Genomic DNA, 15,661 nt, shown 5'->3' with positions numbered 1-15,661 from the left:
ATTTCATTTTGACAGGCTGATAACTGCATCCTTCAAAGCTCATTTAACCAGCTTGAACTGGGTCAACTACTGCAATCGTGCAACTTTATCCACTCGCTGCAACAGTGGAGGATGAAGGATGAACTGCAAACACACATTACAGCACTAATTACTTTTCTAATGTGACCTGCAACCTCAGGTTAAATGTCTTAATGGAGGACAGCTTACAATCTCGCAACTTTTCAATTATTAGCACAGATCTTCATCTACTCCCAAACACAATTATTTACTCATTAGTCATTCATCTGATACTTTTATGCAAAGCTACTTACTGTACGTCTATTAAATGACACATCTTTGCTCAAGGGCACAATGATGGCTACAAACTTTCAATTACCAACTCAGATATTAAAAACTAGGCTGAATACAGCAGGTTAAACTATTTAGTTACTCACACTCACCAATGCATATTTTGAGTATGAGCAGAGCATAAAACAATCTTAAATGCACAACTGAACAACCATTCTTAAGTTTCAACCAACTAACTTTTATCTCGCATCCCACTAACTAGCAGCAAGTTGAGTTAACTGAGGTACAAACCAAGGAGCTGTGCTTTAAATACAATCGGCTAAGTTTTCAGCACCACTTGTGAAGGAATAAGAGTGCTCAGATTTACTAATTACTTATTTAGTTGAAGCTTTCATCCAAGTTACTTACAGTACACTAATTACCTGAGGTTACATGTCTTATTCAAGGACAAAATGATATCTGATCAAAAAAAAGTTATTTCTTAAGTGAATGTTAGCAAAAACATTAAGGGAATGTTACATTTTATCATTATGCAAACATTATGGGAATGTTCTCTGAATGTTTTGAAACGTGTTTTAAAAAATGTTAGATGAACATCTAAATAAAAATGTTTCAGAAAAATGTTTCAACATATTTTTGTGCTGTTGTTTTGGGAATATCATTAAAAACCAGATAACTTAGTATATACTATGGATTTGTCAATTCGGAAAAAGTGTCTAGTTTTTTATTTTAATTTTATTTTATTTCTTTATCAATACGTTCAAACTCAACGGCACAATCTGGGATTTAAACCCAAAACCTTTCAGATTCCAACTCAGATATTTTTGGAAACTTTTGGAACGTTCTTTTTTATGCGAGCATCAACGTTCTATTTTAGCATTTTGCAAACAATACAGGAATGTTACTTTTGAATATTCTTCGAATGTTTTGAAACCAGTCGTAAGTATAACGTTTTAAAAAAACGTTAACATAAGTATATACTATTTGTCCATTCGAAAAAGTCCCTAGATTTTCCAAATCAGTACTTTCAATCTCAGTGGCACAATCTGGGCTTTAAACCCAAAACCTTTCAGATTCCAACTCAGATATTTTACTTCGAGGCTACATCATCTTCTTATGTTAACCCAGATAACAAATGTATGTTCTGTTTTGATAACGTTCACATTAAGTTTTGGAAACATGTCTCTGAATATTTAAATTGTCCAGCGAACATTAATGTTAGTAACGTTTAAAAAGTAAAAAAAAACTTTAGATGAACATTTAAATACTTTTCAGAAAAAACGTTCCATGAGTGATGTATACATTTTCTGCCAACAATTTGAGAATGTTACTAAAGACCAGTAAACTTCGAACGTTCGTAACTTGAAAGAATATTGATGAGAACGTTCCCTGTTAGCTCAGTGCGTTAACATAAGTATACTATGGGTTTGTCCATTCGAAAAAGTGCCTAGATTTTCTAAATCAGGACGCTCAAACTCAAGGGCATCTGGGGTTTGAACCTTCTGTTACCAGCTAAATTAGTCCATGCATGCAGTACTTTGAAGAACAGGGGTCTCAAATCAGGGTTTCAACAACATTTCAGCCCACCGCCACGGGTTAAAGTAAGCTACCGGAGCGCTAGACTGAGGAGCTGTCCACGCGTAAAGAGGTGCTGAACACTCACCCGCGCGTATTTGGACGAATAGGGATCCTCGAAGAGCGCCCAGATCCGGGGTCGCCACACACGCCACCAGCCCACTTTCCTGCCGTCCTCCTGCAGGCAGAGCCGCTTCAGGTCTCCGTCCCCCGTGAGCGCCGGGTCGTCGTCCGGTACCTCCGGCTCGGGCGTCTCGAAGCTGTCCAGCGCCTCCTCCGCGTCCCGGTGCTGCCGGTAGTTCATCCAGCAGCACGCCTCCACGTCGGTCTCGTCGATGCCCCAGAAGGCGAGCTCCTCCTCGAACAGCGGGCCGCACACGTCGTTGGGGCAGTGCAACTTGCCCGTCCGGTAGTAGTTGAGGATGAACGAGAAGACGGACGGGTGCCGGTCGAAGAAGAACTCGTCGGACTTTGCGTCGTAGTCGAAGTTGCTGAAGGCGTCCGGTTCAGTGAGCCACGACAGACGAGTCCCGGGCAGCGTCTTCAGTGTGCTCCGGTACGTCTCGTGTCTCACGCCGCCGCAGTTGATGACGATTTTCTCGCTTTCCGACGGGCAAGTCATGTCGGCGCTGTAACATGCTTTGTTGGACGACTTGTTCCCACCCTTGCGCCCTTTGAATGAGGAGACACACACCGAACTGAGCATAGGGGAGGGAGAGGAGGAGAAAAAACGGAGAGGGGAGGAGAGAGGAGCGGTCTGCGGGGGGACAGAAGGGAGAGAGAGGGAGGGGAGAGAAAGAGGGGAGATGTTTAGTAAAGGTAAAAATGGAGGGGATCTTGCACATCATACGGGGGTCCCGCTATTGATATGCCAAAAATACTGCAGTGACATGAAGGTTGCCATGTGACCTTGTGTGTTTTTGGCGAAAGTTGCTGCATGTGTGCATGTGATTGACGCATGACGTGTGCGCGGACCTGTATGACATCAGCATCAAGAATTTCAATGCATGTAAGTCATACACTCTTAAAGATAAAGCTTCCAAAAAGAGATTTTTACAGTGATGCCAGTGAAGAACCATTTTACACTCTCAGAAATAAAGGTACAAAATCCTTTTCAAAAGGTACACTTTTGTACCCATTAAGTTCAAATATGTACACTTTAAGTAATAATATGCACCTAAATGGACCCTTTAGGTAGAAACATGTACCTTTTGAAAAGATACCGTCCCAGTGACAGCTTTTGTACCTTTATATCTGAAAGTGTAGGTTGCCCTAAAGAACCTTTCAGTGAACAGTTCTTAAAAGAATGTGAAGAACATTTGAATCATCTAAAGTTCAAATTCAAATTCAAGTTTATTTGTATAGCGCTTTTTACGATATAAATTGTTGCAAAGCAGCTCTACAGGAAATTAAGTTTGCACAATATATTTATATATTGCAGAACCTTAATATATTTAACTTATGGCAAAATTTGGTAATTCTGTATGTTGTCTGAGCATTGGCATCTTCTGAGGTCCTCTGAGGGATTGGCATTATCTTTTCTCAGGTGTTCGGTCATCTCAGATCATTTAAGGTTGGATCCAGACTGAAGCTTCTGTAATTCCTACCACGGGATGTTAATCAACAGAGAAACAAATAGAGACATAATTAGCATAGCTGCTGTTCCATCAAAGCAAAAATGATTTGTTCAACCCAAGCTAAAGAATAATAATAATGTACATTTGATCAGATATAACTGCAGTACAAGATTATAAGATGCATTATGTGAATCCTTGGCTAAAGAGATGTGTCTTTAATCTAGATTTGAACAGAGAGAGTGTGTCTGAACACCGAACGTTATCAGGAAGGCTATTCCAGAGTTTGGGAGCCAAATGTGAAAAAGCTCTACCTCCTTTAGTGGACTTTGCTATCCTAGGTACTACCAAAAGTCCAGAGTTTTGCGACCTTAGCGAGCGGGTTGGATTGTAGCGTGGTAGAAGACAAGTTAGGTACGCAGGTGCTAAACCATTTAGGGCTTTATAGGCAAGTAATAATATTTTGTAAATGATACAGAACTTAATAGATAGCCAGTGCAGAGACTGTAAAATTGGGGTAATATGATCATATTTTCTTGACCTGGTAAGAACTCTAGCCGCTGCATCTAGCATTTGCATCTGTAGCTTGTTTATTGAAGATGCAGGACAACCAGCTAGCAGTGCATTACAATAGTCCAGTCCAGAGGTCATGAATGCATGAACTAGCTTTTCTGCATCAGAAACAGGTCGCATGTTTCGAAGCTTGGCAATGTTTCTAAGATGGAAGAATGCTGTTTTTGTAACATGGGAAATATGATTTTCAAAGGACAAGTTGCTGTCTAATATAACACCCAGATTTTTGACTTTAGAGGACGTAACAGTACATCCGTCTAGTTGCAAATTGTAATCCAAGAGATTCTGTGTAATGTTTTTTGGTCCAATAAGTAATATCTCTGTCTTATCTGAATTTAATAGGAGGAAATTATTGGTCATCCAATCTTTTACATTTTTTACACAATCTATTAGCTTAGATAGTTGAGAAGTTTCATCTTGTCTTGTTGAGATATATAGTTGAGTATCATCAGCATAACAATGAAAACTAATCCCGTATTTTCTAATAATATTATCAAGAGGCAACATGTATATTGAAAATAGCAGAGGACCTAGGACAGACCCTTGTGGTACTCCATACTTTACTGGTGATAATTGAGATGACTCCCCATTTAAATGAACATGGTCTATAGTGTCAAACGCAGCTCTAAGATCAGGTAATACTAGCAATGAGATGCAGCCTTTGTCTGAAGCAAGAAGCAAGTCATTTGTAATTTTAACAAGTGCAGTTTCTGTACTATGGTGAGGCCTGAAACCTGACTGAAATTCTTCATAGAGATCATTTTTTTGCAAGAAGGAGCACAATTGAGCAGACACAACTTTTTCAAAAATTTTAGACATAAACGTAAGATTTGAAATGGGTCTGTAATTTGCCAGTTCATTAGAATCTAGTTGTGTTTTCTTAATAAGAGGCTTAATAACCGCCAGCTTGAATGGTTTTGGGACGTGAGCTAAAGATAATGATGAGTTAATAATATTGAGAAACGGTTCTTCTGCTACAGGTAACAACTCTTTCAGTAGTTTAGTGGGTACAGAATCTAATAAACATGTTGTTGGTTTAGATGCACTGATAAGTTTATTTAGCTCTTCCTGTCCTATAGTTGTAAAGCACTGCAGTTTTTCTTTGGGTGCGATGAATGAAGCTGAAATACTAGACGCAGTAGAATCTACATTTGATATTGTATTTCTGATGTTATCTATTTTAGCAGTAAAGAAATTCATAAAGTCATTACTATTAAACTGAGGGAATATTTAGATCGGGCGGTGTCTGTTTATTTGTTAATCTAGCCACTGCTAAATAAAAACCTTGGATTGTTTTGGTTATTATCTATGATTTTGCGGATATGCTATGCCCTGGCAGCTTTTAGAGCCTGTCTATAGCTGGACACACTGTTTTTCCACGCAATTCTAAAAACGTCTAAGTTAGTTTTTCTCCATTTGCGCTCAAGATTACGAGTTTCTTTCTTGAGCGAATGGGTATAACTGTTGTACCATGGCACAGTATGTTTTTCTCTAACCTTTTTCAATTTGAGGGTGGCAACAGCTTCTAATGTATGAGAGAAGATAGTGCCCATATTGCTAGTCATTTCGTCTAGTTCATGTGTATTTATGGGTACACAGAGCAGTTGAGATAAATCAGGCAGGTTATTTGTGAATCTGTCTTTGGTGGCTGGAACAATAGTTCTGGCCGGACGATAACGTGGAGCCATATAATTAATATCAGTAATACGCAGCATGCACGATACATGAGGCCTCACTAAAGAGCCTTCTTTCACTATAAAGAATATTTGATGAAGTAAAAAAGCAGTAAAGAAGCTTTATTTTCAAAAGTGAAGGTCATATACAGTAACTATCCTCAATTCTTCACCTTTTCCCTTTAAAAATTACTATTTCATGCAGTCCCTGAATTAATATGAGGATATAAAATCTGCATATGCATAATACTGATAAAATAATGTTTATAATAGTTTTAGAGTTGGCATCTCACACGGCACGAATTCCCGAGAGTATTTTGTGTCAACTCATTTCTAAATCAAAGCATATCACAAATCACTGTTATGGAACCGTGTTGTGCATTAAAAATCATTTTGAACAGAGGACACAGTAAACAACAGGATCATATAAGATCAATAGTCCCTTAACACAAATGATCCACAATGAGATTTACATTTATTCTTCTAGACGATGCTTTTATCGAATGCAAATGACAATAATGCAAGCAGAAGCGATTAATATAAGAGAAAAACAATAAGTAGATCTGCTAGACCATAGAATACAAGTGAGCATTATATAACTGGCAATCAAACAACTATGCATTATTTTGTCTCTCTCAACACATCAAAGATCATTTTCATCACAGCATTTTAACATGTCGAAAGTCAGTGCATGAAAATTAAGATGTATTTAATATAAAATTAAAAGTAACAGCATCAATAGTCCATGCATATCGAATACAGATTATCTGTCAAATCTCTCAATCAGGCGTATTGCTTTCAAATGTCCTTTGGGCCGCATCTCACGAAGCAATGCCACTGCAAGATGCAACTGAGGGCGAGAGACTATTGCGACTGATTAAAATTCTATGTATCTCTTTCCCTCTGTCTCTCTATCTCTTTAAATGAAGCAGCTAATAAGTCAAGAGCTTCACTGCAGCTTCATTGCATGGGGGGAACAGAAAGAGAGACAGAGAGAGATAGAAAGATGCTCATTATGCACACACACAGCAGTACAGCACTGTAGCCCAGCGTCACCGAGCAGCAGGGGGAGGAGGGAAAGAGAGAGAGAGAGAGAGAGTGCGAGAGAAGTTTGGAGAGAACAGTGCAGTTTTGCTGCAGTAAAAAGACTTTGTGCATCCGCTCATTTCTTCTCTCCCTCTCCTCTGTGTGTTATTGTAGTAAAGAGCCTTGGTTGAAATGGTTCTGATTTACTTACTTTTAAAGTATTAGGCCACTTCGTTCCATTTTGCTCTCTTTCTGTTCCTATCCCGTCTCGGTTTGTCCCCCCCCTTACCTTTTCTCCAGCAAAATTTTCACTCCAGTAATCTATTTTATTTACAACTTTGAAAAATAATTTCTTATCTAACTAGAAATAAAGTTTACACACTTATAACTACATGGTATTCAAAAAGGAGTCTGAAGTTAAAATATTGTACTTGTACTAGGAAGCATAAAACAGAATAAAACTGACGTTGTTTCATAGCAATAGAGCTTTCAGATGAATGCATGTAATGCACCATAAAAATAGTGAGTTTAAGACTGTTCAGGTGCATAAAGGTGACTCAGAGATCATGTTAATGAAATAATGTGATATTTGAATGATCCCAGAAGAGGGATTATGAAAGGAAACAATTAAAAAAGTGAGATAAGTGAACGTGCAGATGGAGGAAAAGGGAGAAAAACTGCCATAAATGTTGAGGGGAAGGATATTTGAGCAAAAAAAGGAAGTAAAAATGAGCTGTTATTGAAGGAAAAATAAATGCACTCGGAAGTTGGAACTGAGCTGATATCAGCAGAAACACTGTAGCGCTCAGAGGAGAAAGGGTTACTGAAACTTAAACAAAAACAAAAGATGATGTTGAATGGTTTAAATGTTGAGAAAATAAGGATGCAGTAAAGTATTTTCAAAATATTAATAAAAAATCTGATTTTCATCTGAATCTGACTTTACAGAATCAATTATTCACTGTAAATACAACAAAGATTTTTTGAAGAAAACTACTTTGGTCTTTCTACTTTAAATTTTATATTTAATTCAATGTGTCACTTGCCAGTTCTTTGCAATTATTTGTATAATTTAGAGTGAAAATTGTCTCTACGCCATTTTTTTCCAGTGCGATTTGATGGTTTTAGTGAATAATATTAGGAACATTTTAAAAATAATTAAGAAAATATTGATTAAATGTTGAGGAATTTATATGTGCATGACTAAATAAAAATGCAAAAGTTAAAAAAAAGAAGTGCAGAAGAACTGAAAGGGTTAATATTTTACTGTGCCGTGTGTGTGTTTGGGAAAGCAAGTACCAGAACTGAGCTCAGCAGCAAGTGGTGACGTTTTACTGCATTTATTTATTTATTTATTCCTGTTTTTTGGAAGGGGAGGGGGTCACAAAGAGAAGGTGAGAAAGACGACTAGAAAAAGAGCAGATAGGCAAGAAAAAAACAGGGTTTAGAGAGCATGTGAGCAGTGTGAGAAATCCTGACACACAGGGTGAGGGAGGCGAGGTATAATTACCCTGCATGTGTGTGCATGCGTGTGTGCGTGTGTGTGTGAACGCATGTCACACAAAACAAGACAACACACTGAGAAGTAAAAATGCTGTTAGCACTGAACAGGAAATGGAAGCTGAAGGAGAGAGAGAGAGAGGGTAAAAGAAGGAGAGAACGAGAGGGGTGAGCAGTGGAGGACTGCAGTGACTCTAATATACATTAGCAGTAACACTGCAGCAAGAGGGGGAGGAATGGGAGGGAGAGAGAGCAGAACAGATCAGAAGAGACCAGCAGAAGAGAGAGGGGGAGGGGACAAGAGAGAGAGAGAATTTAAAAGACTGGAGAGAGTGAGTGACTTACGTTCCTGTATTTGGCAAAAAAAAGAAAAGCCTGTTCATGAAAGAGAGCGAGAGATGGGAAGGGGGCTGGAAAAGAGGAACACAAGCAAATGAAGTGGATAAAGCAGGAGATGTGAAGATGAAATCAAGCCAGACGTCATGCGTTAGTGATTTTATCATCAGAAATAGGTGTTCTTAGCTTAAAACCTGAAGCCTCACAGGTGATTTTAATCAACTTAAAGATAATTTAAAGACAACTATTAGGGAATCATTTGGAGAGCCAGACCCGGAGATCGGCTGAATGGATTCAGAAATGGTAAAACTCAACTGTTTAACTCTTGGGGAGTTGGAAAATGAGGCTATTTTCAAAAAAAGTGTAGTGTTCCTTTAAAGGCACAATATGTAAGTTTTTGCCCCTAGAGGTCACATTTTCAAAACAATAACAAAGGCCAAGCTTGATGATGCTATGAAGGAGGATGTTCACGGATGAGGTAATGAATGAATTTGTTTATTTCCTGTACCTTCCACAGTTATTCAAACAGCGAATAAATTATACAGAGAATGCGAGCAAAGAACTTTCATTGTCAAAGAACATTATGACTGACTTAAGTCTAGCCAGAGTTTAAGCACTCTCAAAAAACTCCCCTTATAATCAGTAAACCTGTCTATACACGGTTTTATGAATGAATCTCCTTCATCATACCTACATCTTGTTGTTTATGATGAGAGAATGCACGTGACAGCTGAATTCAGTCAGTGAGTGAATCAAAAGGCATCAATAAGCCTCTGATTGGCCATTGCATTCATAAGCTTAATGGACTCGTGTGATTGGTTATAATGTGCAACACTGTAAAAACGCGTAAAAAAATAATGGTGCAACATTGAGCAGATCTAAATTTAATGCTGCGGTCAACACTTAATGGATTTAGTTGAACTGTACAGCAACATTTGTGTCTGTGTGTTGCCATAGTTTCTACAAGCGGAAACTGAGGATAGTGCGGATATTACGTCATTGATAGGCGACAATGACCAGGAATTGACATTTCCCTGGATTTACAAATCCTTGGGAACTTTTGGGATAACATAAATACACAACAGAAATATATCACACTGTGCAAATCATTTTTGGATTTAAAAACAAAAAATCTAGATTATTCTTGAAACTTGGCATTGTATGCTGCAAATACTGCCGAATCGTATAAATTGCTTGCGATGTTCTTAATTTGGATAAATGTCTGCAATTTAAATAAATGTAAATGTATTTTTTCAAACACAGTATGTTTAACTATTTTTTCAATTCCATTGATGAAAATTGCACAGAAATGACTAATTTCATGTTTAAAGGCCACAAAAATGGCATTTATAAAGCGGTGACAAATGTAATATGTGACCCTGGACCACAAAACCAGTCACATAAGAGTAAATTTTTCGAAATTGAGATTTATAAATCATCTGAAAACTGAATAAATAAGCTTTCCATTGATGAATGGTTTGTTAGGATAGGACACTATTTAGCCGAGATACAACTATTTGAGTAATCTGAGGGTGCAAAAAAATTGAAATATTAAGAAAATCGCCTTTAAAGTGTCCAAATGAAGTTCTTAGCAATGCATATTACTAATCAAAAATTTGCCAGAAAGTTTTGATATATTTACAGTAGGAAATTTACAAAATATCTTCATGGAACATGATCTTTACTTAATATCCTAATGATTTTTGGTATTAAAGAAAAATCAATAATTATGACCCATACAATGTATTTTTGGCTATTGCTACAAATATACCCCAGCGACTGAAGACTGGTTTTGTGCTCCAGGGTCACATATGATAAAAATACAATTTTTCATTAAATAGTCAAAATAATCCGAATGAGTGTTATTTTAGTACAACTGGTATACTATTTTTGAATTAGCTTTTATTTTAATATTTTCTATTTTCATTTGAATTTTAGTTCAAGTTTCAGTCATTTTATAGTTTATTATTATTTTTTTATTTTATAGTTTTTTGTGTCTATATGGTTTCATTATGTTGGTTTCATTCTATTATATAGGTTCTATATAACATATAATTCTATTTAATTATTCTGGATATATAGGTTTTATTATGTTTTAGTTATTTTAGTTCTTCATCTTAAACTGAAGTGAAATAAGAAATGTTGCTTTGGCAAGTTATTTGGTCAAATAAAAAATATATATATTTTTTTACAGTTAAAGTTTTTATATTTTAAGCTATACAGTTAATTAGCACACAGGTGTTCCAAACAAAATGTAAAGCTAGAATTATTTAATTTAAAAATTAATAAAAAAAAATAAAAAAATTCAAGAAAAATGGCAAAATGCTGGAAAAAAATAAATAAATAGTACACCCAAAAATGAAAATACATGTTATAAACCTGTATGAATTTCATAAAAGAAGATATTTTTAAGAATGTTGGTAACCAAACAGTTTCAGTTTACATTGACTTCCATTGTTTTTTGTCCATACAATGGAAAACAATAGGAACCGAAACTGTTTGATTACCAACATATATTCTTTAAAATTCCACAGAAAAAAAGACAGTCATACAGTTTTAGAATGACAAGGGTGAGTAAATTATTAAAGAACATTTATTTTTTAGTGGACTATCCCTTTAAAGCAGCTGGTCTTAGCTGGTTTCATTTGGTTTTCCCAAGCCTAATCAGCTAAAAGGTGTCCAAAATCTTGTTAAAACCATCCAAAAGATGAGCCAGACAAGGCGGGGAGACCAACAAATCAGTTTAGGCTGGTTTAAGACGTTTTCCTTTGTCAAAAGGATACATGTAGGACAAAAAAGCAGAGGTCATAAAAAAGAAAGAATAGAAAAAGAGATATGTGAATGCAAATAGAAGTTTGCATGATATGTATCCCACCAGCACAGTTCCTGATCTCTTCCCCATCTCTAAAAGCCTGGCAGCCGCTCTCATGTCTCTGTCTGGTGCAGTGGAGCCCCGTCAGTCCATGAGAGGAAGTGCAGCGATGCAGAGTGCTGCAGTCGCCTCCCCTTTGCAGTGACACACACACACACACACACACACTGCCCCGCACCTCACATCGCACGCGTTCCTCTCCAAACACATCTGATCTGTGCGCCAACAATTTCAACCATTCTATCGAGACATTCATCAAAAACACGCGCCGGCCCACGTCTTCCTCTCACTCTCTCCCTCCTTCAAAGGTCAAAACATCAGATCCACTGATGCAGAAAGAAATATAGCATGAATGGGCAGACAGAGAGAGAGAGAGAGGGAGGGCAATAAAAGGATCTTTTTCCTTCCAGCTAGAGGTCTTATCTCTTGCATGCATGGGGTATTTATTGATACCAAAATACTTCAGCAATGCAAACCGAAAAGAAACGCATTCACGTCATAAAAATCCTCTCGGATAGACAGGAGCATCACGTGATGCACTTGTGCTGTGTCTATTTCTGCAGCTGTGAACACATCTCAGACTCTGTGATTTTGTGTGTGTGTGTCTCACATTTTCATTCAGCGCTACAGACTGCAGTGGAAAGCAGACTCATATTGTCTGCTTCAGCAGCTGTGTAGAAAAGCGTTTCCTTCCTTAAGGGCAAACTATCATTCTGAGCTACCTGTGAGCACAAACAGCATCCCATTATACTCCAAACAAAAGAGCGCGCTACTGCGCCATTGGCTGCCAGAGCACAGCCTTCCTCTTTTTGGAAACGTGTGCTGCACGGTAACCTGTGTGTGAGATATTACAGATACTGGACTAGAAATAATGCTTTTAAAATACAGGACTAAGAAAATAAAAGGCCTCTGGTCAGGAAAGGGTCAAATGGAAAATAACAAAAGAATGCAGAAAAATATCTGAAATGAAATAATAATGGAACATCCAAGAAGGAACAGAATTACATATTTAATTCCAAGGAAACCAAGACAATTCTATTCTGAAATGCAAGAATTGATAGTACGATATAAACTTTATACGAATTATCAATAGAATACATTTTAAAATAATCAAAAAGGGAAAACATCTAATTATAGTAAACAAAAAATGTAAACATTTTATGTGGTTGAGAGAAGAATAGTAATCCTTAAAACACAACACAACACAAAATAGCAAAAATTATATGCAAAATCATTTATAAAAAGCAAAATTATCTAATATGCTTTGCTAATCATAGAAAGTTAATTAAAAGATTTTATGTGGTTGAAAAAGAAATAATAATCCTAAATCAACACAAAGTACCAAAAAAAAAAAATTACATGTAAAATAAAAAAAATAAAAAAAATAAATAAAAAATATGCTCTGGTAATCATAAATAATAATAATAATCCTAAATAAATAAAACAGCAAAAATAATTAATGCAAAATTAAAAAAAAGAACAAAAATGGTAATCTAGGTAATCATAAAAAAGTGTGTAAGGGTCACATTTTTCCTACTAATTTAAATTAAAATTTGATCCCTTTTAAAAAAAAAAAAAAACTCTCTAAACTTGCTGCAACTCCAACCATAGTATTTGAGGTTTCATACCTCTGTCCGTCAGTGGAAAACAGATACTGTGTATAAATCTAAGCCTGCAAAGTCATACTGAGAAATGTAAGGGATTATGAGAAATATGAATTGAGTGAGAGGCCAAAGTTGCTAAATGAGGGAAGTGTATCATCTTACATCGATCTTAACCCCTTCCTCGACTCTGCGTCTGAGAGCTCAGCTCTTTCTCAAGTTTAACAGCAATTACAGCAAAGAGCGTCTGAAGAGCGAGAGACAGAGAAACTATTAGCAGTAATAACACAGAGATGAGCAGAGAGACATCATCATGTGATAGTCAACAGACCCTTCACAACTTCACAAGAACTGTCCTGACTGAAATATTGAACCTACAGCTGTTTAACTGAGTACGGGACAAGGTTCTTTAACTACTGGAAGCATGCTAAAATACAAACTCAGCAGATAAAGAACATTCAACCAAGTTTTAATGTGGATTAAATGCTTCTAAATAAAAAAAACCTAGCTAAAAAGCAACCAATTGGGGTTTTGTTCGATCAGGATGTGTTCTGAATCCAACAGTCAACTTTTAAAAGGTTTCCGTTTAATAAACTATTAGCCTCAAGATTACCAATAACATAAGGTGGTCGTTAGAATTCAGAAGCAAAATAATATGACAACATCATAACAATCAGAAGCAAAAAATACGCCCCTTACCGCCTCATTTCAGCATTACACATGTATTTTACTGCCATCTACTGTAGATAAACTTCACACTGTCTACAAATCAATCAGCCTTAAAATCAGGTACCAATGAGAAATATTGAGCTAATAAGTGTATAGTTCTGATATGCTGCTTCAGAAAAAACAAAGCAAAACATTAAAAATGCAACTACAGCAAAAAGATAGAGGGGAAGTCAAACAGAAAATATTTTTGTGCTAATATAAGAATATAAAACAGGATATGAAACCAGAGAAAAGCAATGAATTGTATCTGATAATACAAATAAGGGGGTCAGTAAGATTAAAAAAAAATAGCAAGGATGCATTAAACTAATCAAAAGTGACAGTAAAGTCATTTATAATGTTACAAAGTATTTCTATTTCAAATAAATGTTGTTTTGAACATTTTATTATTCAAAGAATCATAATAAATAAATAAATGTTTCTTGAGCAGCAAATCAGCATATTGGAATGATTTCTGAAGAATCACGTGACACTGAAGACTGAAGTAATGATGCTGGAAATTCAGCTTTGATCACTATCTGTATTACTGAAACTAAGACATCCTAATATATCTAACTTGTGTTCCAATGTGGGATTTTTCAAGAGCAAGTGCAGCTTTTGTCTAACTTTGAGGAATAAGGATGGATTTTGCATAACTATGAATTTAAATCAACAGATGTGTCAGATCTTTCAATTATCAACCAGCTTTTCGATGTCTACAGCAATCATACCAGATCACTGGTCACAGAGTTCAACATCCACGGACGGCTCTTTAATTATTTACGCCGTATATAAATAAAACCTGAAGCCTTCCATTTCAGGCTTCTTCCATGCTTTTATTTCACGAGTTCACACAAGCACTGCTCTGTTGTCTGTTTCTCTCTCGTCTCCGTCTCTCCCTGATTACTCATCCCTGCAGGAAAGAGAAGACACTAGTTATCCAAGGTGACTGCCTTACACTAGGGCCAATAGGTGAAAATGATCCCGAGCCATCATATTCCACCTTCAAATCCGCATAAATCTGGCAGATGCTCAAACAGACCGTGCAAAACATGTGTGTAGTGTGTTCTGCCTCTCATTTCACACACCTGACATTGTGCACGAATGCTGCTTGTGTTATTCCACATGAATGCTGGTGCAAGAATCAATGCATATCACCGTGAACGCACCAGCATTAAAGCAGCACAAAACAATACTTGTTGCATGTTGTGAAAGAAATGCTCGCCCTTACCAGACCTCAACCATTAAATACTGGAAACATGATACATAGACAGCAAAGATGTTTATTTAAATCCAATAACAGAAAAGTGCATGCAATAGACATCAGCACACACAATATACAGACATCTAGTGCACTATACAGACATCTATATACTCACTTGACCTGGGTTGCGCTCAGATCATATGTTAATCCATAAGAATAACCAGATGCTTTTCTCAGATCACGACATGTATGCTCCAGTTTTCCAGGGCTGGTAATTAACAGAGTAGTAAATAAAAGCATTAACACTAATGCAAACCACAACACACACTCTGTAGTGTGTGTCACACCTTCCTCTCCTTCATAGGCAGCTCGCACAAACAATGTCAGCACCCTAATTTACTTTGGCTGGTTTTCCGTGCGGAACAGAAGGATGATGAAGATGATGAGGATGGTGGTGTTGATGTGCTATTCCACCCGTTTTGAATCGCCCTCCTGATGTCTAACGCAAGCGGTTCATGTTTCAGACAGACGCCACACACACGCACACACGCACACACACACATACATACACACACACACGGCTCCTGGCGGAACTGCACTTTGCTCATTTATTTATTTATTTATTTCATTTCTTTCTTTCAGATGTCACGCGTGGGCGGTGGGAGGACTCACGCGAGCTCGGTAGGTGATTGTGACGTGGCGCTTCATCCAAAATATTAATAATATAGCCT

General features: G+C 37.0%; 1 protein-coding gene across 3 annotated transcripts in view; it reads right to left on the bottom strand.

The window, feature by feature from the left end:
• Positions 1-15,431, bottom strand: part of LOC306864886 (voltage-gated potassium channel KCNC1-like) — a gene marked incomplete at its 3' end in the record, with an annotated part of 66,869 nt that extends 51,438 nt beyond the window's left edge. For 2 of the 3 annotated variants that reach the window (XM_079409164.1, XM_079409163.1), the window contains exons 1-2: positions 15,106-15,431; positions 1,952-2,620 (exon numbers count right to left, since the gene is read on the bottom strand). In XM_079409164.1, the coding sequence (XP_079265290.1) occupies positions 1,952-2,569 (618 nt within the window). In that variant the 5' untranslated portion in view covers positions 2,570-2,620; positions 15,106-15,431. Of the gene's footprint in view, positions 1-1,951; positions 2,621-15,105 lie in introns of those variants that run through there. The other variant, XM_079409165.1, reaches the window with a different exon arrangement.
• Between the last annotated feature and the right edge of the window lie 230 nt (positions 15,432-15,661).

The sequence above is a fragment of the Barbus barbus genome (genome assembly GCF_936440315.1).
Source record: "Barbus barbus genome assembly, chromosome: 46".
In the NCBI taxonomy this organism is placed as follows: Eukaryota; Metazoa; Chordata; class Actinopteri; order Cypriniformes; family Cyprinidae; genus Barbus; species Barbus barbus.
This window is presented reverse-complemented; position numbering and strand designations above follow the sequence as displayed.